The sequence below is a fragment of the Tenrec ecaudatus genome, chromosome 6 (assembly GCF_050624435.1).
Source record: "Tenrec ecaudatus isolate mTenEca1 chromosome 6, mTenEca1.hap1, whole genome shotgun sequence".
In the NCBI taxonomy this organism is placed as follows: Eukaryota; Metazoa; Chordata; class Mammalia; order Afrosoricida; family Tenrecidae; genus Tenrec; species Tenrec ecaudatus.
In genome coordinates, this window is record NC_134535.1 from 79,110,366 (window position 1) to 79,137,787 (window position 27,422).

Below are 27,422 nucleotides of genomic sequence, written 5' to 3' on the forward strand. Positions count from 1 at the left end.
AAGGGGGGCTCCTTTGCTACTTACTACCCGGCAGTGGAGGAAGACTGAATATTTGCTGAACCCAGTTGGAAAAGGAAGAGAGGAAATAATCGCCCTAATGAATGTGCAGAAGACAATCGCAGCTCCAGTGGGAGGATTATAAGCTCATTATGGTTTAATATGATGATTGATCATCTCTGCCCGCCAGCATCATCCTAGAATAGTGATGAAGGTTGGAGAGACCCATGCCAGCCAGCGTTCCAGCTCTAATCATCAGAAGATAGAAAATAGATTTGCAGATAACTTCTTTTTCATTGTAAAACGTCATATATGTGGCCCAGCCCCAGGCTTCTTCCTGTAAACGTCCCCCCACCCCGGCCCCACCCCTGCCCCCACTTCCCCGTTTCTCTGTCATTTGTCAGCTGTGGACGGTTCCTCTGCCTGCATGTTGATCGGCTCTGGCTCCTGAGTCTCCTGGGGAAGCTCCACCCCCACCCACGACTCTTGACAAAATGGCCACCACTTCCACTGGCATGGGTTTCAGGAGATCCTCGGAGGCCCTCAGAGTGTACTGGCAGACATCCGGTTCAGGTAGAAGGCCCGGGAAACCTCTCTGTAGGCATTTCGAAGCAGGACATAAGGGAAACAGGACTCCAACATGTCCAAGGTCAGGAAAGATGACTCCTCCACCACCTGGAAGAGAGAGAGCCACGCGATGAAAACCGGGAAGAGGGCACACTGCTGTGGCATCCTGTTCCTCCTCCGCTCCCTGGGTCCACGCGTCCCTCTTCCCTCGCTTGTCCTCCCCAGCGCCATCACAGCGGTCCCTGCCCGCCTCCTGCAGAGCTACAGGAAGGGCACCGAAACAGATGGCAGGAAAGAAGCCTCATCCCGTGCCAGACAAAGTCCCATTCTCACCCATCTGGATGCTAACGCTTATGGAGGTGAGCTGCACAAATGCAGGTAAGAATGGAGAATTTTTTTTTAATTTTTAAAATTTTAATTTCCAAAGCTTTGCAGAGAGGGAAATGATCACCACTCTGGCCAAGGAAGAGGAGCCTGTGATCCTCCCAGTCGTCTTGTGCTGGGCCTCAGTCCCTTCCCTCTCTCAGTACAGTGCTTGGGGAACAATACGGATGCTGCATAGAGGAGCAGGCATGATTAATTAGTTTAATTAGAAGCCTGTGTGCTGTGGTAGTCCCAGCAACCCCCCACAGCCAAGCAGAAAGACAAACTATGATGGCTGGATAAGACTGAGGGGGGTGGGGGCCAGGTGGAGGGGCTGGTTCCAGAGGAGCAGCGCTACTTGGTGCTGGACTAGAGGGTCCTCCGCCCTAATTCTGGAAGAGGCACGGGGTGTTTCCATTCAGCGCCCTCCTCATCCAAAAGGTTGTAGGACTAAAAACACGCACTCGAGAGAGAAGTGTCCCTCCAGCAATGCGCGCAGCTGAGCCCTCCCCAATGTGTCTGGTAGTTCAAGTCCCCAAAAGAGCACTACGGGAAGAGAAGCTACCATACCACCATAACATGTTTCTCCCTTTCAAGCCCTTTCACGTTCTCAACTGCGTGAGATTCTCCCATTCTCAAGTCCATGCGTACACAATGCACACACAGTGCACACACCAGCTTCAGACAAGCAGATATTGCAGGCTGACGGAAAGAAAGCCAGCCTGCAACGCTCGAGCCTGGATAACAGATACTGCTTCTTAGGCAAAACTTTCAAACCCTGAGTCGGGAGAAAGGTAAGACCACCTAACCCAATTCTGTGGGTTAGGCATTGAGTTGCTAACCACAAAGGCAGCAGTTCAAATCCACCAGTAGCTCTGAGAGAGAAAGCTGAGGCCATCCCTTAAAGATCAGTGGTTTCAGAAACCCTACCCATGGTCACTCTGAGTCTACATCCAACTGATGGCAAAGAGTTTGGAATTTTGGTATTGGACTATCAAGTACAGGAAAAGGAATGACTTCGCAGGCCCAAGATTTCCTAGTCTTCACTCCACCAAGTACAGGAAAACCAAAGAAGCCTCTAAAATGTGGGCGGCTCTACAGGAAAACAGGCCTGGCAACCACCTTCCAAACAATCAGCCTGCGAAGACCGCTGACGCCCAGGGCTGGCAGATGTCGGGTTGGCTCAATGGCACTGGGTCTGCATAACTAGAGGACACTTAGGATAGTGGAGGGAAGCCCAGAAACATAGGTTCTGGACAAAAATCTGCCCAGATATTTGATGACAATCTTTTCCTCCCCATTCCTGTTCCCTCACCCATGAATTATAAGGACTGGACTAAATGACAGGTCCTGGCCTGGTTTTAACCCGGAATGCAATGATTCTATGAAAGAGTCCATCCCTTCCCCCCATAAATCCACGCCAAGCACAGGCGGGCAACACTGGCGGGGAGGGGGGCCACTCTGCCCAGGCTTGACAGTCAAGACAGTGTGCCCAGAGAGAGTGCCCAGCCAGGTTTGGGGGCTCCATGAGTAGCCTCTTAACTCAGAATACAGCTTTTCCCCTCAGTCATTTCCAATTTCCAATGCTCAATGGATACATTTGCATTTAAAGAGCTTTGCAGCCGCTAGTCGCTCCTTCCTCCCTCCTCTCCAGCCAAAGAATCCCGGTCCTAACTCTGCTCCTGCCAGTTGCCTGGCCTCCCTACTAAGCCACAAACAAAACAAAAAGCCCACTTCCATGGACTTACAGCGATTCTATAGGTTTCCAAATTACAAATCTTTACCAGAGCAGATAACCTCAACTTTCTCCAGAGTAACAGCAGATGGCTTTGAACTCCCAACCTTTCAGTGAGCAGTTCAACGCTTACCAGGCAACAATAGATCTGGGTTAAGATTTCATAGACTCCTCAGAGTTCTTCACTAGAATAAATGAAAATGAAAAAAAAAGAACCAGTCCCTCCCCCACACATACACCCCAGCTTAAGAATTTTGTATACACATGTGACTACTTTCCTTGGTACTAGGACACCCACCATAACCCAGCCTGCCTAATTAGGATGCACCTGGAGAAGAAACTCCATGCAGGCCCTGCAAGTAGGCTGGAGGTGTTTGGCAAGGAATTATGGTGTTCCAGGTATTTCAAAGGGACACACAATCTCCACCTGGGTATATCCTCACCCTATGCACCAAAAGAGGGCTTCTTAAAAAAATGAAGCCCAGGGTAGAGCCTCTCACCTCCCCACCCCCCATCCATTTCAAAGGGCAGTACAAACCTGAAGAATCAGACTTTGAGAGGGAAAGAATGAGTAAGCATGAAGAGGAAGAAAGGGTCACAAGGAAATGAAATTTTTAAAGTTAACTGCGTCAGAAGTTCCAGAGCTTTCTACCAGAGTAAGGAAAAGCCCATAGCTTGGGAAGGAAGGCAAAGAAATAAAAAGAGCTGCCGAACTCATGGTCCACCTGGCTCCCCCACCTTATAGCTTTACATTTAAAATCTCTTCCCTCCTCTGAGCCCCTGCACTGCCTCCCACATCAGCTCAGCTTTGTGATCTTCAGCACCCTCGTCCCAGTGCTCATGAGGCAAGAGATGCACAGAGCGGTAGGATGGAAGAGGTCAGACAAAACCAAGTATGTACGAGATTGGTAGTTATAAATGGGGGACAGAGCTCACAACACTAGAAAAAGGAGGTCATTCAGTGAGGGAGTTGCAAGGTCCTTAATCTGTTGTCAATTCGAGAGGATTAAGAGTGAAAAGGTGGAGTGTAGCCTGTCAATCAGGTCCCAGTTTAATGACCTCCTTTGGAGGTGCTAAGGAGATAAATAGCTCCCTGGAGGTAGGAGGTAGACTTGCTCCCTGTGAGACATTTCTGATGAGTAGCTACTTGAAGCTATTCTGATGCAGACAGAACCCTGATAGCTGGAGGAGCTGCGTGGAGACCCCAGGCAGTGCTGAGTCGCTGACACCGCCACTGGATCCACAAGACTTTGCACCCACTGGCCTGTGATCATCCTGCATTCAGCATCATTGCATGTGTTTCATGAGTCTGAAGAGGACTTTATAGATTGGTATCGGACATATGGGCTAATATCGGATTTATGGACATGATCTGGACTGGGCTGGGATGTTTTCTCAATACTCAACTGCTCTTGTATAGAAAGCTCTTTCTAATACACATCTCAGTGTCCATGAATTTGTTTCTCTCATCTACCCGGACTAACACATTATGGTACCTTGGGAGAGGAGTACTAGAGAAACAAATCATAAAGACCGAGAGTGGGTGTTTTATTTGACTTCTGCCTCATGGTAATGTCCACATCTGCAAAGAGGGCCTAGGAAACTCAACTTTAGGATTATAGGGCAAGTCTAGAACATTCTGTGAATATGATCATCGAGAATATGAGAACAGGACCAGAGGGTTAGACATGCTTCCAGGGGGTGACAAAGACCTGAAAGAGAGGTGTCTCCCTCTTTAACCAGATCCGCCAAAACCAGGTACATACCAAGCGCATGAGTAGAGAAATAGATTCTCGGTGTCTGGTTTTCAGCTTGTCAGTCTCCTGGCCCAGCTGCAGGAGGCTGACAGAGGCCACCTGTAAAAGAAAAAAAAATGTAAGGAAGCATATTTTTATGAAGGTCAGAGTAGGAAAGCCTCGGGTGATGGGAAGTTAACAGGAGATCAAGGGGAGTTAAGGGCTGGGCCGTTTTGGAGATTCGGGACCGGAAGTAGCAAATCCCCTCGGTTTCAGAGATGAACACTGCCTATAAAGCGGTCTGGATTCCACTAATCTGTTAGTGCAGACCCCTAGAAGATTACTGGGGGGAAACCAGGAGGGCAACGTAACCACATGGAGGATTATACGAAAAGATTGGGCGACAGGACCGGCCCCAACCAGAGCCAATCTGACCCTCGCCCTAAAAGTATGTGCCACAGAGAACAATGCTAAACCTTAAGGTGGGAGAAAGGAGCCAACTTGCCACGCACACACAGAAGCTAACCCAGAAGGAAAAAGAGAAAGGGGCAGTCGGCCTAGACTCCATATTGGCACACCAAGCCCGGGGGATGATGTCCCTCCACGGAGCTGCTAAGGCACAGAGACAACTGTAGGAATGCCAACTCAAGACATGCTGTCCCCTAACTGGAGCGTACTGCAACAGAGGACAACAATGGGGGCACGCAGCAAGGAGATGAGGTGGCCTGAATCCCCCACAATGGGACAAACCAAGGAGGGAGCATAACAGATCAGCAATTGGAGCAAAGCAAATCCACAAAGCCAATCCCTAAAGAGCCCCCAAAGTAGAGTTTGGGCTAGGAAGGGCAGTCCCCAGCACCCCCAGGACCGGGGAAGAGTCACAAAGGCCAGCAGACGCACCTGGAACTATGTAAGGCTTTTGTTTTCCCCTTCCTCTCCTTTTCCTGTATCAACCTTTAGTGTTCTTATTGGTTGGACAAGGACATTGCTGGCCTGCCTACTTATATAAGACAGACATGGGAAGCAAGCTCAGGGAGAAAGCATCTCCAATTGTTTTAATTCCCGAGTTGTTCCCCTGTTTATGGCGCTGGTTGATCACAACACCCTTCCCCCACCAATTTCTCCCCTCAAGACTCTCCAGAGGGAACTAGGGAATTAAAACCAACATCTAAGGGGTTGTGGGTATTACAACAACACCAATCTAGCTGAGAAGAAGTACTAAGAGGTGCAAAAAGGAGGAACATGATGGTGGGGAAGGAGAAGGCAAATGGAAAGAAAGGAAGGCTCTAGGAAGCAAAGCTATAGCAGTATTAGTAGAGGTGTGTACTCATGTAAATACATTACTCCATTAAAATAGAGCTATTCTCAAGTACACAACACTTTGTTCAAAGAACACTTTGTTCTAATAATCCTACATTCTGTGATGCTCACCTTCCCAACACGATCGCTGAAGAAAAAATGAGTGTATAAGCAATGTGGTGAAAAAAGCTTATGGTGCCCAGCTATGGAAAGATATAGTGTCTGGGGTCTTAAAGGCTTGAAGATAAATAAGTGACCATCTAGCCGAGAAGCAACAAAGCCCACATGGGAGAAGCACACCAGCCTGTGTGATCATGAGGTGCTGATGGGATCAGGTATCAGGCATCTAAGACCCAGAACAAAATCATACCAATGTGAATGGGGGGCAGAGGGTGGTGGGGGGGTGGCATGGAGTGGAGACCCAAAGCCCATCTGTAGACAATTGGACATCCCCTTACAGAAAGATCACAAGGAAGAGGAGCCAGTCAGGGTGCAGTATAGCACTGACGAAACACACAACTTTCTCTCGTTCTTTGGTGCTTCCTTCACCCCACTATCATGACCTCAATTCAACCTTACAAATATGACTAGACCAGGATATGTACACTGTGACAGATATGAGCCTGCAACACAGGGAATCAAGGACAGATAAACCCCTCAGGACCAATAATGAGAATAGAGACAATAGGAGGATAAGGGGAAGGTGGGGGAGAAAGGGGTCACAAGGATCAACACATAACCCCGTTCCAGGGGGTTGAACAACTGAAAAGTGGGTGAAGGGAGACAGAGGATGATGTAAGACATGAAAATAATAATCTGGAATTTAATCAAGTGTTCATAAGGGAGGGTGGGTGGGAAAGGGAGGGAAAAATGAGGAGCTGATATCAAGTGCTCAAGTAGAAAGAAAATGCTTGGAAAATGATGATGGAAACTTATGCACAAATGTGCTTCACACAATGGATGAATGTATGGATTGTGATAACAGCTGTAAAAAGACCCCAATAAAAGTATTTAATAAATAAGATAATAGAGATACTGGCCCATGTATATATATTTATAAGGCAATACACTAAGGCTGGAGATTGGCCTTGGGCCTCAGCTCATACCCTCCCTTGATACAAGAACACTTTGTTCTAACAAAATGACATCTTGTGATGCTCACCCCACACACACCTACAATCACTGAAGTCAAAATGGGTGCATAAGCAAATATGGTGAAGACGATGGGATGGTAACCAGCTATTAAAAGACATAGAGTCTGGGGTCTTAAAAGCTTGAAATTAAACAAGTGGCCATCCAACAGTGAAGCAACAAGCCCACATAGAAGAAGCACACCAGCCAGTGTGATCATGAGGTGTCATCAGGACCGGGTAACAGACATCAGAAGATTCATAACAAGCAAACAAAAATGCTTTGATGAGAATGACGGGGTCAGGACAGAGACCCAAAACCCACCTGAAGACAATGGATCATCCCTCCACAGAGGGGTCACAGGGAAGGGATGAGTCAATCAGGGTGCAGTAGAGCACCAATGGATCATGCAATATACCTCTGGTTCCTTGAGGCCTCCTCACCCCCAACTATCATGACCCCACTGCTGCTTCCCTCTCTGGACTGGACAGGAACATGTATATAGGTATAGGCAAGAGATAAAGCTCACGACACACGGAACCCAGGAATGGGAATGGGAATGGCGATACCAAAAGGGGAAGGGAATGAGAGGAAAGGAGGGGAGGAAGGGGGTACCAATCTCAGTGAATGACACATAACCACACACACCCCTCCAAGGGGCAGAACAACAGAAACGAGAGGGGAAAGGAGGCAGCTGTTGGTGTGAGATATGAAAATAACTATCTATAATCTATCAAGGGGCCATGAGAGCTTGGGGGGGTGTGGAAGAGGAGCTGATCCCAAGGGCTCGATAAGAAGTAAATGTCTAGAAAAGAACGATGGGCAATTTGCCATATATACTCGTGTATAAGCCGAGTTTTTCAGGACATTTTTTTATCATTTTATTGGGGGCTCATACAATTCTTATCACAATCTATACATACACCCATTGTGTCAAGCACACTTGTACATTTGTTGCCCTCATCATTCTCAAAATATTCGCTTTATACTTGAGTTCTTGGCATCAGCTCATTCTTTCCCCTCCCTCCCCACTCCCCCCTCCCTCGTGAACCCTTGATAATTTATAAATTATTATTATTTTATCATGTCTTACACTGTCCGACATCTCCCTTCACCCACTTCTCCACTGCCCGTCCCCCAGGGAGGAGGTTATATATAGATCCTTGTAATCAGTTCCCCCTTTCTACCCCACCTTCCCTCTACCCTCCAAGTATCGCCACTCTCACCACTGGTCCTGAAGGGATCATCTGCCCTGGATTCCCTGTGTTCCCAGTGCCTATCTGTACCAGTGTACATCTTGTGGTCTAGCCGGATTTGTAAGGAAGAATTGGGATCATGATAGTGGGGGGTGGAAGTGGGATGGAGGAAGCATTTAGGAACTAGAGGGAAGTTGTATGTTTCATCGTTGCTACAATGTACTCTGACTGGCTCATCTCCTCCCCTCAACCCTTCTGTAAGGGGATGGCCAGTTGCCTACAAATGGGTCTTGGGTCCGCAATCTGCACTCCCCCTCATTCACAATGATTTGATTTTTTTGTTCTTTGATACCTGATACCTGATCCCTTCAACACCTCGTGATCACACAGGCTGGTGTGCTTGTCCCATGTGTACTTCGTTGCTTCTGAGCTAGATGGTCGCTTGTTTACCTTCAAGCCTTTAAGACCCCAGATGCAATATCTTCTGATAGCCGGGCACCACCAGCTTTCTTCACGACATTTACTTATGCACCCGCTTTGTCTTCAGTGATCATGTCGGGAAGGTGAGCCTCATGGAATGCCAATTTAATAGAAGTGTTCTTGCATTGAGGGAGTACTTGAGTGGAGGCCCAATGTCCATCTGCTACCTTAATACTAAACCTATAAATATATGCACATAGATCTATTTCCCCATCCTCATATATAAATATAGCTACATATGTACATGCCTGCATTTAGACCTCTATAAATGCCCTTTGCCTCCTAGTCCTTTCCTCTATTTTCTTTTACTATCCTCTTGTCCCACTATTATGCTCAGCCTTCATTTGGATTTCAGTAATTCCTCTTGGTTACATTGCCCTTGATCAAGCCCTACCAGGCCTCCTACACCCTCCTCACCACTGATTTTGGATTACTTGTTGTTCCCTTGTCCCTGGGCTTGTTAACACTACTTCCTTTCCCCCACCTCCTCCTCTCCCATGTTCCTCTGGAACCATCAGTTCCATTGTTCTCTCCTCCAGATTGTTTATCCAGCATATCTTATCTAGATAGACCTGGGGAAATAATAACATGCACAAAAACAAGACAGAGCACAACAAAGCAACAAAAGAAAATAAAACAACAAAAAAATAGAAAAGCCTGTAAATAGTTCAAGGACTGTTTGTTGGCCTTTAGGAGTGTTTTCCGGTCAAGTCTGATGGGGTCGGCACATTTTTTATGCGATTTTTGTGATAAAATTAGGTACCTCAGCTGATATTGGGGTCAGTCTATACGGGTATGTACAAATATGTCTGATACAATTGAGGTATGGATTGTAATAAGGGTTGTGAGAGCCCCCAATAAAATGATCTTTAAAAAAATTACTGGGGGGAGGCTGAAGGAGCGGTTGCAAGGGGCAAGGAAAGAGCCCAGGGCAAAGGCAGGGACACTGTTTGCCAGGAGATGAGTGCTGTATCTCTCTCCCATGCCAGACACACCATCATCCAACTGTTTACCGCTACCTTCCCGCACCATTTGAAGCAGAGCTGGTCTTGGAGCCAGACCCAGAGCTCTTGGTATCCTCCTCCTGTCAACTCAAGTGACTGTCATCTCTATTTACCTCTAGGGCTGGAACATCTCAAAGAGGAAAGAAGAAAGGCCATTAATTACAGGCACTCACCAGTCCTAACGTCTGACTTTTGGACAACCAGTACTTGCCCTTCAATGCTCTGTAAATCTGCCGGCCCTCTAAAACGACTCGCATGCACAAACTGTCTCAATCCCCTGCACGGGCTGCACGGGCGGCTTCTACACCATTGCAAAGGCTTTAAGCCTGTGCGTGCACTCGCGTAAAGCTAAATGGGAGCCATTTGCACCTATTCTGACTGACCTACAAATTCTTAAAGACCCAGTTAGGAGCACATCTCCTTAGTAACCCGGGGGCTGCCAGTATACCCCACGCCCGTGTTACTTGCATTTAGCAAACAAACCGGATAGAATAGGAAGAAAACAGCAACCTATGAACCCCGTGGCTGTGGAATCCACTCTGACACATTGGTGGCCCTATGTGTTCAAGTGTTTCCTTGACTATCATCTCTCGGGAAGCGATCGATAGGCCTTTCTTGCACTGCACCACTGGGAAGGTTTAAATTACCAACTGATAGCAGTCAAGAGCAAACCATTTGAGTCACCCAGAGATCTTATAAGAGAAAAATAGAAACAAAAAACAACCCACTGCTATTGAGTCCATGCTGATTCAATTCCTGAGACTATGAATCGTTTTGTGAACAGAACATCTCATCTTCCTCCTTTGGAGTAGCTAGTATGTTTGAACTGCTGTCCGGTGGTAACCCACTAGGCCACCAGGGGTCCTTTATAAGGGAAAGGGAGGAAGGAATTCTCCTTTCCAGCCCATGTTAAGGATCTAGTGTGGATTCCTTCCACATCTGAGGTGCTCAGAGCCTGATGTGTATGAACTGGTTGTCCCAGATTAAATCAATCCTCTAAGCTTCTAGTCACTGACAAGTATTTCTCAGAACAAGGGCATACTTCCTAAGAGAACTATGTTTCTTCCTGAAAGGAGACAGATGAGACCCTAGTTCTTATATCAGGACCGTGCCTTGAATAGGAATAAGCCTCCTATTACTGAAAAGCTCAAGCAGGCAGTAGGTAATGGACCATGGATCTGAAGGGTGTACGGGATCCTTCCATGAAAAATTAGGAATGGAAAAATGTTCAACCCTGGAAAGCGATTATTATTCAATATTTTCAGAGCCCAAACTAAGATCAATGTGATGGTTACTCAAAAACTCACTCCATGGAGTCCAAGACTCACTCTGAGCCGACTCACAGTGCGCCTACAGGACAAAGGAGCACTACCCCTGTGACTTCCTGAGACTTATGGAAGTCGGAAGCCCATCTTTCTCATGAGGAGGGACTGGTGGTTTTGAACTGCTGACCTTGCACTTAGCAGCCCGAGGCGTAAACCACTACACCGCAATGGCTCCTGGTGATAATTACGAGGCCACAAAATTTCGCTAATTTTTTCCCCAAAACACTTAACTACAACCTATAGAACAGGCTGTCTAGTTTTAAGCTCCAAGCCCTATAAATCAGGGCTTCACACAGGTTCATTCAGTTCAACGCCCTACTAAGAAATTGCATTTCCTCCCCAGATTCACTGAATCAGAATTTCCACTTTAACAAGAGCCCCACATGATTTTTACAGATCACCAGGTGATCCTAATGGGAACTTTCAAATGCAAATTACACAGCTGTACCCCAGGCCTCCTGCATCAGAAACTTTTCAGATGTCTCTGAATTGAACTGAGTGCCCCCCACCCCCAACCACCATCAAACCAAAAAAAAAAAAGTGTCTACTTAGCTGAATTACGATTCTCAGTGGTTTGGTTGTTGTGTAAAGATGTAATTTGACAGTTATGTAATGATGTAATCATTCCCATGTGTGAGATGTTATCAGTCAATTCGTTATAAGACGATTAGAGTAAAAATTAACACCCTTATGCAGGCCACAACTCTGAACCAATGTAAACGGAGTTTCCCTGGGGTGTGACCTGTATCACTTTCTATTTCACAAGAGATAAAAGGATAGAGACAGAAGGACCTCATTACCACCAAGAAAGAAGAGCTGACAGCAGAGCATGTCGTGTAGACCCAGGATTCTGTGCTGAGACCATCCTAGCCCCAGGAGTGGATGGATAAAAGTCACACGGAGAGCTCCAAGGGGCACCAGAAATACAGAGGTTGAGAATAGACAAGAACCTTCCTTCAAAGATGAAAGAGAAAGCCCTCCCCTAGCCCTGGAATTTGGACATGTCGTCTCCTAAACTCCACGTAAATTCCTATCTGTTAAAGTCACCCACTTGGGGTGTTTCTGTTACAGAAGCAGGCGATAACTGAGAGTAGTCACTGACGACTGCCCAGTAATAGGGCTGGAAAAAGAAGGTATAGATGATAATAATCAATGTCTGTCCAACTTTGATGTGCATCTGGTCACCTGAAGAACCGATTCAAAATGCAGGAGACTATACACACCCTCACCAAGACCAAGCCAGTTTCCTTGCCTCATGACACGCCCATGTGTGTCAGAGCAGAGCTGATTTCTCCATAGACATTATCAGGCCTGCCTTCCTACACAAAGCAGCTGGTGGTTTCAAACCACCAACCTTTTTTGTTAGCAGCCAAGTGCCAGCAGGGCTCATCAAGCATTGAGGTACAGACTGAAATACCAACTGTCTGGGAATTTAGAAGAAACTTCTGCGATTCACAAAGTACATGCTCCCTATTGATTGATCAAAGTACATGAGAGACTAGACTGGATGATTGCAAAGACCTATTCAGCAGTAACAGTCCACAGAGTTACGGCAATTCCCACCAGGCTTTGCCATTCTCCATTCTATATAATCGAGACCCAACTCACCACCAGAAATTCCTTGAGGTGAGTTTCAATGTTCTTGTTGTAAAGTGTGAAGAGGGCAGCAGACACCTGGATGATGGCTTTGGTCAAGCAGTGAATATTATTGTTGTAACCTAGGTTATGAGTGATAGAGGGAGAGAAACAAAATGAAATGGCAAAGTTAAGCCACTCCAGCAGAACCCAACTGGTAATTTCTCACTTTTTCAAGCTGATCAATCCCAATTTGACACCAAATGGGTTAGAAGGCACAGGGATGGGGGTGGGGGGAGGAGAAGTAGTCCAAAGAAATTTCACTGGAATTTAATTTTATGGAGTGCTCATTCTCAGATGATTTTTTTGGGAACATGGCTGTACTTCTGAGTCAGAAGTCTGTATCTTCCAGAAAATTGCCTTTCTTTCACCCCCTACTCCTGGAACACTAAGTTAAATAGCACTGGCCCCTCCAACCTGCTCCATACATACCATCCTTCTCAATGCTATAGAAGGAAGAGGGATCTGAGGCAAGGAGTGGGAGGGAGACTGCAATAAAGATCAAGAGCAGGCAGGCCACCTTATATTCTTCCTCAGAGGATGATGTATCTGGTGAGAGGAAAAAAGAAAAGTAAATGAAATCAACAAGTAGGCATTCTCTTCTATAGGATGACCATGCTACAAGATGGAAAACATTCTCTAAAGCACTCTAGGGGAGAGCAGTCCCTGGAGAAGGGCATCGTGCTTGGTAAAGTAGAGGGAAGTGAAAAAGAGGAAGGGCCTCGACGAGATGCATGGACACCGTGGCGGCAACAAGCGGCTCGGGCATAGGAACCTTTGTGAGGATCCGCAGAGCTGGGCAGTGTTTCATTCTGTTGTACATGAAAGTCTGCTATGGCTTGGAACCAACCCGATGGCCCCTAACAACAAGGAAAGTTATGATTACTGAAAAAGACTGGACTCGTGTCCACATAGAGTGAGGGTCCCGAGGCCTGGAGGCTCCTCTGGGGACTGGGCAGAGTTCTTAGCTAAAGATTCTGCTGAAATACTGTCCCAAAGTCCCTCTGCCAGCTGCTGGATGTCGTGAGGAAGCAGGAGCCGAGAAGCGTAGAAGGCTGGCTCTCACCTAGCGAGAGAAGAGGGAAAGGAGCTGTGTCTGGCCCTTGTGAAGGGGCAGACCCCAGTCTTGCTGTTGCTGCTGTCACTGGCAGTTCCGACTCCCAAGGACCCCATGTTCAACAAAATGAAACACTGCCTACTCCGGACCATTCTCACACCCATTGCTATGTTTGAGACTATTACTGTAGCCATTACATCAATCCATCTAACTGAGGGTCTTCCTTTTTTTTTTTTTTTCATTGACCTTGATGACGTCACATGTTGGCCTGCTCCAGAAACTGACCACTCCTGAAAACAAGTCGAAAGTACATAGGCAAAGTCTTGCCATCCTTGCTTCTAAGAAGCCTTCTGGCTGTTCTTCCAAGACAGATTTGCTTGTCCTTCTGGCAGTTCCTTGTATACTCAGAATTCTTCATCAATACCATAGTTCATAGGTTCCCATGCTGATTCCACCTACCACCACCCCCCTTGCAGAAAAATTCAGCACTTTTATAGTGTAGTCCCATAATCCAAGATAAAATGTAGCTATCTGCTTTCACAGCGCCCCGCCCTGGATTGCTCTAGTGCCCCCTAGTGGGAAGTCTTTTTGCGACTCAGAGGCTGCACTCCTCATCTTCCTTATTCAGTGTCCAGCTTTCACATGCGTGCAGCAACTGAAGGTACCATGTCCTGGGTCAGACACACCTTAGTCCTCAAAGGGACATCTTAGCTTTTCAACACTTTAAAGAGGTTCAGGCAGCAGATTTGCTCAATGCAATGCATCTTTTTATCTCCTGACTGCTGCTTCCATGAGTACCAATTGTAGACCAAGAAAAATTAAATCTTTACTTCATTATTTTCTGTTTATCAAGATGCTGCTTATTGATACAGTTATAAGAACTTTTGTATTTATGTTGAGGTGGGGCCCTGGTGGTGTAATGGTTATAAGTTGGGCTGTGACCCCCATGGCCAACAGTTCAAAGCCGCTAGCAGCTCCTTGGGAGAAAGACTGGGTTTTCCACTCCCATAAACAGTTACAGTCTCAGAAATCCACAGGGGGTCACTATGAGCTGACTTGATGGCAGGTGTCCATCCATACGGGAGGCTATAGACTTTGATGTTTAGCAGTTAGTGATTCAAGTCTTCTTAGCACTCAGCAAGCAAGGTTGTGCCATCTGCATGTCACGGAATGTTAATCTTCCTCTAATCCTGATCCTGAGTTTTGCTTCACAAAGTCCAGCTTCTCCGATTATTTGCTTAGCATACACATTGAGAAGGTAGAGTAAAAATATGGTGAATACAATCCTGATGCACAACCTTTCTTGATTTTAAACCACTCAGTATCCCCCTGTTCTATTCTAACGACTGCCTGTTAGTCTATGTACAGGTGCCACATGGTCACAGTTGTTTGGGGGATTCTCATTCATCACAATGTTACGCATGAGCTGTTGTCATCCACACACTTAACATCTGTGCATAGTCAATGCAACACAGGCAAGCATCCTTCTGGTATTCTGTTTCCAACCAAGATACATCTGACATCAGCAGTGAGATCCTTTGTTGCATGTCCTCGACTGAATCACACTTCAATTTCTGGCAGTTCACTATCAAGGTACTGTTGCAGTCATTTTCCTCAGTAAAATGTTACTTGCATGTAATATTAATGGTACTGTTGAAAAGTTCTACATTCTGTTAGATCATCTTTATATGGGATGGGCACAGATATGGGTCTCTCTCTCCCAGTCCATTGGCCAAGTAGCCATCTAACAGATTTCTTGGCAAAAGGCAAACAAGCACTACCAGCATGGCATTTGTTGAAATATCTGTTGGTACTCATCAATTTCTAGAGACTTCAAAGGATCTTACACTTCTTTCTTCATACCATTGGTTCTTGATCATATTCCTCCTGACATGGTTGAATAGTGACCAGTTATTCTGGGACAGGGGTTCTGTGTGTTCTCTTCATCTTCTTCCTGCCCTCCCTACACTTCTTTGGATGCTTCCTGTATCACTCAATATCTTGCCCATAAAATCCTTGCCCATAAATTCAAAGCTTGAATTTTTTCTTTAGCTACTTCAACTTGAGAAATATCAAGTGCGTTTTTTCTCTTTTGCCTTTCTGACCATAGGTTTTTGCACAATTCACTCTAGTATTTCACTTGGTCTTCTCGAGCTGCCCTTTGAAACCTCCTGTTTTATGTCATCAATTTTTCTATTATTTTGAGATACTCTGTGTTCAAAAGCAAGTTTCGGGGTCTCTTCTGACATCAATTTTGGTTTTTACTTTTTAAAAAATCATTTTATTGGGGGGATCATACAATTCTTATCATAATCCATTGTTTAAAGCACATTTGTACCTTCGTTGGCCTCATCATTCTCAAAATATTTGCTCTCCACTTAAGCCCCTGGCATCAGCTCCTCATTTTCCCCCCTCCCTCCCTGCTCCCGCCTCCCTCATGAGCCCTTGATAATTTATAAATTATTATTTTGTCATATCTTACACTGTCTGATGTCTCCCTTCACCCACGTTTCTGTTGTCCGTCCCCCAGGGAGGAGGTCACAGGTAGATCCCTTGTCATCGGTTCCCCCTTTCCACCCTGGTTTTTACTTTCTTTTCAGGTCTTCTTCGTGACCTGTGTTTTCTTCATCTGTGATGCCCTGTATGTCACCCGACAGTTTGTCTGGCCTTTGGGCACTAGGACTACATGCTTTAAATTCAGGTAGAATATACACAAGTTCATACTTTGGCTCTTGTGGTTTTGTTTAAATTTTCTTCAGCTTCGACTTGAACTTGCATATGACTAACTTACGGTCAGCATCTGGCCTTGTTCTAATAATATTAAGTGTCTCCATCATTCTTTCCACAGATGTTGCCAATTTGGTCCCAGTGCATTCCACCTAATGAGGTTCAAGTGTATAAAACACAAACCCACTCTGATTCATAGTGTATAGTTGTTATTTTTAAGAAAAGGGCATTTCCAATGAATAAGTTGTCATCTTACCAAATTCTGTCATGCAATCTCCAACATTTTTATCACCATGGTCAGTTTTCCCAGTTACTAATCTTTCTTTTTTCTTTCACAATCTATCTCCAGTAAGTGTCAATGCATCTTGATTGCATATTGATCAATTTTAGACCACAGAATTTAGGAAACAAATAATCAATTCATCTTTGGCATTAGTTGTTAATACATACATTTGAATAATAATAGTCGTATTAACTGAGATATAGATATTATTCTGTCACCGACAGCACTGTGCTTCAGGAATGGTCTTGAAATGTGCTTTTTAAAATGATGACTGTGACATCATTTCTCTTTGCCATTCTTGGTGTAGTAAAACATGATTATTGATTCAAAATTGTCAACACCAGTAGATTTCAGCTCACTAACATCTAGGACATTGATCTTTATGCATTCCATTTCTTTTTTACAACTTCCAATTTTCCAAGGTCACACTTGATACATTCTACACTCTGCTAATTAATAGATGGATGCAGCTGTTTCTTCTCATTTTGAGTATCAAGCGACCTCAGCAGGAGATCCCTCCCAAAGTTTACTCATCCATGTTACTACAGTTGAGTCTACTTTGAAAAGGCAGCCCTTTAGCAGTGACATTTTCAGTACCTTCCAATCTTCCAGATTCAGTACCTTCCCTGTATCAGAAATGGTCTGCTACTATTCAAAAGGTTTCCACTAGCCATGTTTTAAAGAAGTAGATCATCCATCTTTGTACTCTGTCCTATTCTGGAAACTCTACTGAAGCGTATTCACCATGGGTGAGCTGGCTGATATGTGAAATACCGGCAACATCATAGTCAGCATTACAGCCACGCTCAAGTCTTGACAGCCTGGCGAACTGACAGACAAATGGGGGCTACACCCAGCCCCTTGGTCACATCCAATTCTGAGTGTGTGTAAGCGTGAATGTGAAGAAATGTCTAATGGAATATAAGAAGCCAGTACAAGACTGAGCAAGAAGTGAATGGTGTCTCTGTAATTATGTAGGAGGGGAAAGCACACGACCACTGTAGGGAACTTACATGCTATACCACACAACTTAGCAGCAATCATACACTATTTTGTATTGTTTTCTCAGATTTTCATTTGCATTAATATTATTTCCCTAACCAGATTGTAAATTCCTCTGAGCCCTTGCTAAGCACAAGACTCTCACTTAATATTTTTAGCTGATTGATAGATCAATTTTCTGGAACCTGAGGAGAAATCTCAATTGCCTCTGTGTTTTCTGGGGGCCGAGGGTCTGTACTTTAAGTCTTTCTTTAGCTCCCAGACAGATTCACAATCCCAAATAAAGACTTCTTTGACATTGACATTTTCCGACCCCAAAACAGGGTCCAAGCCCTCCCTTGCCCACTTTCCCTTCTCTTACCAGTTTTCAGATTGGCAATGGCAGCCACCAGGGCTGGGTCAATGTCACAGCCCACCCCTGCAGCAGAGGCCAGCTCAAAGACACTCAGCGTCACCTGGGGGTGAAGGAAACAACATTGAAAGAGGATTCGTAGCAAAGAAGTACCTGGCAAAAGGCGACAGGTGGCCAAGATTCCTGATCATAGATTTTAGCCTTCTGGTGTACTGTCATCTTTTCTCGGTATTGTTTTAATAGCTCTCCCTAGCCTCCTGGGAGAAGACAGGGAGAGCGAATGATTGGGCTTGGCCTTCAAAACATACAAAAGACAAAACCAAACACATGCCAGGTCTCTCCCAGCTGACAGCAGCCCATAGGCTTCCAAGACTGTCAATCCGAACAGGAGCAGCCGGCCTTCTCGCGCAGTGGGTTTAAACCCCCGACCTGGGGCCAGCAGCCCCATGCCGAAACCACGGCACCAGCAGAGCTTCTTATTCAGGACACCCCACAGTACAACCAAACCGTAGATTGACCTGTCAGATCGTAGCTCCCTAAACACTTGCAATAGTCAATACAGTCAGGGGAATTGATTCACCGGTCCAAAAATTCTATTTTCTTTACTCCACACTTTGATTCCCATTGCTTCTCTTTCCACCCTCCGTGCTAAGAGGGATCTGGTAGCAAAACAATTTAGCACTTAGTTGCTAAATCAAAAGGTCAGCAGTTCAAATCCATCAATGATTAACTGAGAGAAAAGACCTGGTGACCTGCTACCTACCATAGAGATCACAGACTATGAAACCCAGTGGAGACATTCCACTGTCCTGGTTGCCATCAGGACACAACAACAACGAGAGCTAAGTGACAGCAGTCCCTTGAGGCTTAACTCAAATTTCATCTTCCCAGTGAAGCCCTCCCTGACTGGGAAGCCCTCCCTGATTGACTGGGAAGTCCTCCTTAAACTGGTACCGCAGACTCTGCGTTTATCACACATAATACCTGGTATTATTAGCTGTCCTCTCAGATAGGAAATAAGACAGATGGTTCCTCTTACCCACATGATCATAATTTTTAAATCCTCGTGGCAAAGTGAGGGGAGGAACAAAAGGTTTGGAGTGAGACAGATTTGACTTCAAGTTCTAGTGTCCCCATTTATTAAATACTAAATAAGTGATCTAGCTAAAAGTTTTCAACTGCTCTCAGCCTCTATTTTCTCATCTGTACAACTGGAATAATAATATTTGTCTCCGAGTTGATGTGAAGAGTCTGGATGTGGTGTGAAGGTCACATATGTAAATGTCTAGTCTAGTGACTGACAGAGGAACTCTGGTGGCGAGCGGGCTATGCGCTGAGCAGATAACCGGCAGCCCCTGCACAGAAGAACGATGCAGCTTGCTCCTGCTGTGAAGATCCACAATCTCGGACCCCACAGGGGTGGTTGGAGGAGTAGGAATCAACTCAGTGGCAGGGGACGGACTGCATGGCGGACAGGGCACTGCTCAATAAACAGTGCTCCTTTCTCCTCCTTTACTTTTACCTTAGAGGCGGGAACTTGGCATTTCCTTGTAGCCTTGCTAGTGTGTCTAACACAATGCGAGCACATGAAGGCATTCAATAAATATTCACTGACTGACACCTGGATGGCGCCCCAGCTCCTCACTCCACTCCATGAGCGGAGACCCCTTTAAAAGCTTAAGGAAAATCGTAAAGACTTTGAAATGTTCTGAGAGAAGGATAACTCTTCCAATAATTGGCAACTCGGCAGAGTATCTTATGCAAAGACCCCACAGACAGCGCACGCATACGTTTCGCGTGAGGTTCTTGACCTAGAATCCAAGCGCTTGCCACACTGTCCTATCACGTGCTACCTTGATGCCCCTGCTCGTGGCCGCACTGGCCGAGACCAGGCACCTGCTCCATGACCTGTGGTATTCCGAAGGGAGAAAGGCCTTTTACTTTCTCTTCCTTTGATCTCATCCCTCTGAGGCACTAACAGAATCTTGATGGACAGGCCATCCCATCTCTCCACCCTCCCTGCCTTATTTCCATAAGCAGGCAGAGCCTAAAGCTCAGAGAGGCCCAGGAGATATCAGTGAGACAGTTCCTGACAGGCTAGAGCACTTGGCCTGGCGTCCACAGCTGCCAAAAGCCTGAGCTCACAGTACACATCAAAGACCATTCAAGAGGGGCAGGCATCTCAGTGAAGCAGCACTCTCCCATCTCCCCCATGACCTCACATGATTGGAGGCAGTGAGAAGGAGACATTTTATAGTTCTTTGCCTCGAGGTAAAGATATTTTTCTTAACCTCTACCTTTACTTCTTCTTGCTATCAGTTTCCTCTTGTCGCGGATTTCTCTCCAGTAAAGGAATCAATTGTAAACAAAGTAGCTTGTCCTATCCAATTTAAGGCCCTTACTTCAGTCTTTGGTTACATGTCCTAAGTAAGATGCTTATTTGTTCCAGATGATTCAAAAGACAAGATGACTCGGCGGTATTGAGAAGGGCAGATGTTCATGGTGGCAATAGGGGTAGATGTCATAGAATCAGTCCCAACTCAGTGACCTGATGATGTACCACAGACTAAAACACTGCCCGGTCCTGTGCCATCCTCATAAGTGTGGCATTCCAGAGCCTCACTGCTGTCACTGCGCCGATCCCTCTTACTAAGGCTCTTCCTTCTTTTTGCTGCCCCTATACTTTACCAAGCCCATGCCCTTTTCTAGGGGTTGATCTCTCTTGATAGCATGTCCAAAGTACAAGTCCTCTCTCTAAGGAACATTCTGGATGTACTTCTTCCAAGACTCGGTTTGTTCTTTTGGTTGTCCATTGTACTTTCAGTATTCCTTACCAACACCATAATGCAAATTATTGACTCTTCTTCCTTATTCAATGTCCAAGCCTCACATGCAAAAGCCTCTCTTAGTTTCTTATCTCCTGTAGCAAATGGGGCCCAAGGCTGATAATACAGACCTAGAGGAACCAGAAAGGTTTGAACACTGGGAGGAAGAAAAGACGAGGAAAATAGGAAATTCTGAGGGCCGGCAGGGTGGGTGGTAATGGGAGGAACATGTTCTTTTATGGAAAAAAAAAACCAAGCACATAGTTTGGCGTCTAATTTGCATATCACTCATTTCAAGTGAAAACCTACATACTCTATCTTAGATCTTACCCTTCTCCCTCCAGTAATATTTTCCAGCCTCCTCAGAGTTCCCCTGGCTCCCATATCTCCCCACATCCCCTCTCTCTCCGACTAGTGCTTCTCTTTCTACAGTTTCCCCACAATATTTTCCCATTCAAATCCCAGCTCTTCTCCTCTAAACCTTCTCTCTCCCCTTCTCAAAACTCACTGCCATCGAGTAGATTTCAATTCACTGCAACCTATAAAACGAGGTAGAACTGCCTGTAGGTTTCTGAGACTGTACCCCTTTATGGATTAAGCTCATCCTTCTTCCGAAGTGACTGGGGCTTTCAAAACTGCCAACCATAAGGTTAATAGCACAACATATAACCCACTACATTGCCAGGGCTTCCTCTCTCCCTTATACTACTAACATTCACTTTCAACAACAATCGTCCAATTCGATTGTACTTGCAATTCCCCCATACCTTGATGTCTGTGTCTGCGGTGACAAACTCCTTCAGGCACTTGATGGGGCCCATGAGGAATGGACAGTGGGAGGAGAAAACCTAAGGGGAAAAGGAGATGAATGAGCCCCCAAGATATTGGCCAGTACCTTCAGAGCTCCAAAATCAACCAAACTGGCTGTCATGGAGCCGATGCTGACTCACAGTGAGTCTACAGGACAGGGTAGAACTGCCCCTGTGGGTTTCCAAGACTGTAACTCTTTACACAAGTAGGAAGCCCCACCTTTCTACCCCAGGAGCCCCTGTGATTTTTCCCTGCTGCCCTTACAGTTAGCCGCTCAGGGCATCACCATTATGCCAGCTAAGCTTGCCTTCAGGGCTACAAGGAAACAAAAAAGGGCCTCAACTTACACCAGAACCTAATTAACTTTACATTTTGGCCTTTTCCTTAAGCATGTAGGTTTGTGTTACATGTATTTTTAACTTTGACTGTGAATTAGGTGAAGGCTTACAGAGCAGATCATCACTCTTACATTCAACGATTGACACACACGTCATGCATTTATGCACACAACTCATGCATTACAATCCCCTCGTTGTACCATCATGTATCCTACTTCCTCTTTGTGTTTCCTATTTCCATTCCTCCTTTCCTAACCCACTGAATTGGATCCTTGGGTAAATGCTGCTTTTCATTTGAAACGGGTGATTATTCTCATGTGGGCTAAGTTCACTCCCAGACCCGAAGGTTGACTAAAGGAAAGAATTGTGGGTCCTTCCACCAAATTCTCTCTGACCAATAATCATGTTGACTTTTATGGTCTTGTATTGTGTTCCACATTTTTCTCCCATTCTGCCCAGGAACTTCTAATGTATCCCTTTCAAAGCAGTTAGTAGTGGTAGCCAGACACTCTAGTTCTTCTGGCCTCAGGGTTGTGGAGACTAACATTTATGTGATCCATTGTCCATTTGACTAATTATTTCCACGAGCTTTCCATTTCCATCACTCTTTTTCCTATGAACTGGAAGACCAATAGTTGCAATGTTAGATGGCTACTCATAAACTTTGAAGACCTCAGCAGCTACTTAACAGAGTAGGTGGTAGAACATTGTCTTTGTGAACTATGTTGTACATTCACTGAGTGATCCCTAAGAGTACGGTTCTGATTCCCCAGACTCAGTAACTCGTTCCCCAAGGTGTTTGATTATGTCTAAAAAGGATTCTCAACTTTACCCCCTGTATGCTTTACCACATTCACGGATACATTTGTGATAGAAGTAAATACACATATACAAATATCCTCTGTCAAATCTACATATACTCCTGGACATACTCCCACTCTCCACCCCTCCCTGTGCATCTCTCCACTTGGACAGATGAGTAGATGCTTTCTACTCATCGATCACTACTGCTGCAGGCTTGTGTATATAACAGTATTTGCTTCTGGAGGCTTTAACTCTGGCAAACTTCCCAGTGACTTCCCAGCTCCATTATTTTTCCTATCCTCCTTCTTACTGAATACTACCTTCTCTTTCACCTAGGTTGACATTTGTGTACCCTCTAGCCTATAACTTACCCTCCCTCCCTTGCCCTTCCACCTCTCATAAGCATCAATGAATGTTTCTTTTAGCGTGAACATCTTATCATAGTGGTCTCATAGTTTTCCTTTTGTGATTGACTAATTACATCAGCATGCTGTCCTAAAGGTTCATCCAGGTTATGAGTCATTTCCCAGATTCATCACTAAATTTCAACACTGCACAGTGTATCCCACTGTGTGTCTATACCAAAGCTGATTCATTCTTCCACTGCTCAGCATTTAGGCTGTTTCCACCTTTTTGCTCTTGTCAACAATACTGCGATGAACATGCATGTGTGTGTATTTATGCATGTCATGGCTTTTAGTGCTCTCGGACAGCGGTTCTCAACCTGTGGGTCGTGACCCCTCTGGGGGTCAAACGACCCTTTTCACAGGATCGTCCAATTCATAACAGTAGCAAAATGACAGTGATGAAGTAGCAACGAGAATAATTTTATGGTTGGGGGAGTCACCACAACACGAGGAACTGTATTAAAGGGTCGTGGCATTAGGAAGGTCGAGAACCACTGCTCCAGGATATGTACCACATGGATGAATTACTGGGTCGTAGAGTATTTCTAGTCCCAACATTCTGAAGGCTCTCCATACCACTTTCCACAGTGGTTGCACCATTTTACAGTCCCATTAGCAGCATATAGAGGTTAGAGTGTCTCCAAATCATTTTCAGTCTCTTGTTTTCTGCTTTTTTTAACTTTGCGATCAATGTGGCGTGAGGTAATGTCTCATTGTTTTAATTCACATCTCTCCAATAGCTAATCATTGTGAGCATTTCTTAATATGTTTGTTGATTTCCTGATTGTCATCTTTGGTGACGTTTCTATTCACGTCCTCTGCCCATTTTTTAAAATTGGATATTTTGTCTTTTTTTTTCCTTCGAAGTTTCATGTAAATTTAAGATTTTTCCCTTGTCCAATATGCCATTGCCAAAAGTTTTTCCTAGTCAGTGGATTCTCTTTTTACTCTTTTCGTAAAATCTTTTGATGTATATAAGTGTCTACATTTTAGGAAGTCCTAGTCATCTACTTTGTCTTCTGCTGTTTGTGTTTTTCATTATATTTGCTAGTATATTTATACCATGTCCCTGTTTTCACTGATGATCTTTACACTTCTAGGCTTTACTTTAGGTCTTTGATCAATCTTGAGTGCTTTTGTATATGGTATGGTAGATGGGTCTTGTTTAATTCTTCCACAAATGGATAGCCTTCCATTTTTGGCAACACTATTTGTTAAGAGACTATTCTCATCCCCATTTAATGTGTGCTAGCCCTTTGTCAAAGATCAGCCATGTGTAGGCAGATCCATTTACTACTAGGTCCTCAATTCTGTTCCATTACTCTATTTTTCTATCATTATCCCAAGTCTAGACTGTTTCGATTTCTGTGTTCCAGGTTATGAGATCGGGAAAGTGAAAGTCCTTCTATGTTGTTCTTCTTTAATAGTGGTTTTACTTATCCAGGGACTCTTTCTTTTTCACATAAAGTTGGTTATTAGTTTTTCTCTCTCTTTAAAGAATAATGTTAGAATCTGTAGATCACATTGGGTAGTATTTTCACAATATTAAGTCTTCCTCTCCATGCACATGATATATTCTTTAATTTATGTAGGTCTCTTTGGGTTTCCTGTAGTAGTGTTTTGCAGTTTTCTTTGTACGGGTTTTTGTTTCTCTGGTTATATTTCTTCCTAAGTATCTCATCTTTTGAGTAGCTATTATAAACGAGGTTGTTTTCCTCTTCAGATATCTCTTTGTTAAAAGGAATCTGACTTTCATATGTTGATCTTGAACTCTTCCAACTGTGCTGAAGCTTTCAATTAATTCCAACGATTTTCTTGCCAAGTCCCTAGGATTTTCTATGGACAGGATCATATTATCTGCAAGTAGAGCTATGTCTTGTTTGTCAATTTGAAACCTTTAATTTCCCCTTTTGCAGGCTAATCTGGCTAAGACGTCCAGCACAACATTGAACAGGAGTGGTAATAAAGGTCATCTTTGATTCTCATTCACAAATGTTCAATTTCTCTCCATTGAGAGTAATGTTGGCCATTAGTTTTTTTTTTTTTTTTTTTTGGCCATTAGTTTTATATATATGCCCTTTATTATGTTCAGGAATTCCTTTTCTTTTTCTATTTTGTCGTGTGCTTTATCAGGAATGGGTGTTGGATTTTATCAAATGCCTTTTCTGCATAAATTGATATGTTCATGTGATTATTTTTCTTTGTTTTATTTGTGTGAGGGATTGCACTGAGGGGTTATAATGTTGATCCTCAACTCCTCTATCCCCAGAGATCTTTCCATAACTACTCCCTGAGAGGTCTGTGATTCTGGGAACCCCTGACCCACAATTCACCTCCCGGAGTCCCTCCTGGGCCAGGCTCCTAAAACTGAGGATCACTCCAATAATGGTCATGCGCTTCAGAACATTTTCAGCCCCTGAGGAGAAAGGTAAATATTAGACAAACGAATTTTGCAGGAAAATTAAGATGGCTTTGCTTCCTCCAGACCCACCCTAGGCCTCTTGTCCCCGAAAATCCATTTCACTCCCAGTGCTTGCCCAACAGCTTCCCCTCACGATGCTTACCCGTTAGCTGGGGCAGCAGAGAAGCCATCAAGTCTGGCTTGCTGAAGTTGGATCTGATCTGAACAAGTACATCCATGTTTTCCACCACCAGCTTCTGCAGCCCACAGAACACAGAGACATTAGTCAAGAAATGAAGACTCCGTGTTACATTCCCCACCCCCAGTACCCTCTGTCTGGCTCTTTCCCCAGGCCTTGTTTCTACAGTACCTTCAGCTCCACAATCTGAGAGGTCACGTGCCACATCAGGTTTTCGCTCAGGAACTTCATTCCATAGGGTCCCAAGAGCTCAGCCAACGCCCGCATCTCTGGAATAGAGGTGCAGAGGCCCCAGGTGGGACTTAGAGGGCAGCGGAGCAAGTGTGCAACAACTCTAGGGTGAGTTGAAGACGTACAGAGTTTTCTAGCTAGGAAAGGAAGTAGGAGGCTGAGGAACCAAAGTCAAATCCTACATTCGGGTGACCGGTCTACATACGCACGAGGGATGGTTCGCCCTTTCCCACGGGGACTCGCATCAAGATTTACAGCAAATGATTAACTACTTCACTTTACATTCTTAAAAGTTCTGCACATGCTCAAGCCCACATGACGGGGCTTTACTTTTGTACTGGTTGTACTGGTTTTATTCGCTGTAAGAACTTCTCAGAGTAAGTTACATTAGGAGGAGCGTTGAAAGCTATCGTCCATATGAGTGAGAGATGACAATGACGACCACTGGATACAGCCCTCTGAGGTATGTGGCACACGGCCCTTCCTGGGACTCTGTCATCCTGCGCCTAGGAGCAGTTAGAGTTAAATGAATGCTTGTCCAAGATCATTTTACCAAGTCAAGGCCGAATGCTAGGAACATGTGTCCGATCCGATACCACAGCCATCCCTTTCTCTAGAATCTGGCTTCCTGTGTGCTCCTCCCTCTGCGCCCTTATTTCATGGCTCACTGTACATGTTTTCCTCTCCCTGGGCTCCTCTTCTTCCCGCGAAATCCTCATACCAAAATCACAGCAAGTGCCCCCTTCCCTCTCTGAACCCTTCTCTCCCGTCTGCTCCTCTGGCTTATCCCTCTCCAGTCTGCTTGTAGCCCTTTGTGAATTAAATTGAACTTGTCTAGAGAACTGTCACAATCGAAACACTAGTGACAAAACCAGATAGGAAGGGGCTCTCGCTGTGATCTCTGGATATAGACCCAACCTGTAGAGAAAACCATAAAAGAACAGAAGTAGCAGCAGCAAGAAATGTGTAGGAGAAAGGCACGTTTAATTGAGTGATTAAGAGTTCAGACAGAAAAGCAAGTAACACTTTACATTCACGTCTCGGACGGCAGGACCAGTTGGTGTCTACCCCCACCAGTGACAGAGGGAAGTCAAATTGAGCACAGAAATTGGCACCGAGCCTTGCCCAGGTTGGATATTTGTAGATTTAGCTATTTATAACTAGAAGAACGGAGATTGGAACTCTAAAAGGATTTCCGAACTGGGGAATTCAGATGCTGCTAAAATGGCTGACACAGAGGAGGAGAGGCTGAAGTGCCTTCTCTGGAGCTAAAGGCTAGGCTTATCAAGCCATTTGAATCTGCCAAACCTCCTTACTCCAGTCTTCTCTACTCTAGGCAGGAATCCTAGGGCCTATGTCTCTCTCCATCTATCTATTTTTACAGTAGCATTGCCCCATCACCATGGCAACCCTGGGGAATTGGGGTGGGGTGTAGAAAAGGGGAAATCAGCATTACCTCCTGCTGCTTGTCAGTTGTCAGCAAGACCTAAAGCGGATTTTGGAGGCTGCCTACAATTT

The 27,422-nt window shown here is 45.0% G+C and overlaps 1 protein-coding gene across 1 annotated transcript in view; it reads right to left on the reverse strand.

Annotated features, from left to right (window-relative positions):
* Nucleotides 1–383: 383 nt before the first annotated feature.
* NCKAP1L (NCK associated protein 1 like) overlaps nucleotides 384–27,422 on the reverse strand; it is a 95,779-nt gene continuing 68,740 nt past the window's right edge. The window contains exons 25-33 of the mRNA XM_075551539.1: nucleotides 25,845–25,942; nucleotides 25,638–25,731; nucleotides 25,407–25,489; nucleotides 21,482–21,562; nucleotides 17,899–17,992; nucleotides 12,901–13,017; nucleotides 12,442–12,551; nucleotides 4,429–4,518; nucleotides 384–672 (exon numbers count right to left, since the gene is read on the reverse strand). Coding sequence (XP_075407654.1) covers nucleotides 541–672; nucleotides 4,429–4,518; nucleotides 12,442–12,551; nucleotides 12,901–13,017; nucleotides 17,899–17,992; nucleotides 21,482–21,562; nucleotides 25,407–25,489; nucleotides 25,638–25,731; nucleotides 25,845–25,942 — 899 coding nt within the window. The 3' untranslated portion in view covers nucleotides 384–540. The remainder of the gene's footprint in view (nucleotides 673–4,428; nucleotides 4,519–12,441; nucleotides 12,552–12,900; nucleotides 13,018–17,898; nucleotides 17,993–21,481; nucleotides 21,563–25,406; nucleotides 25,490–25,637; nucleotides 25,732–25,844; nucleotides 25,943–27,422) is intronic.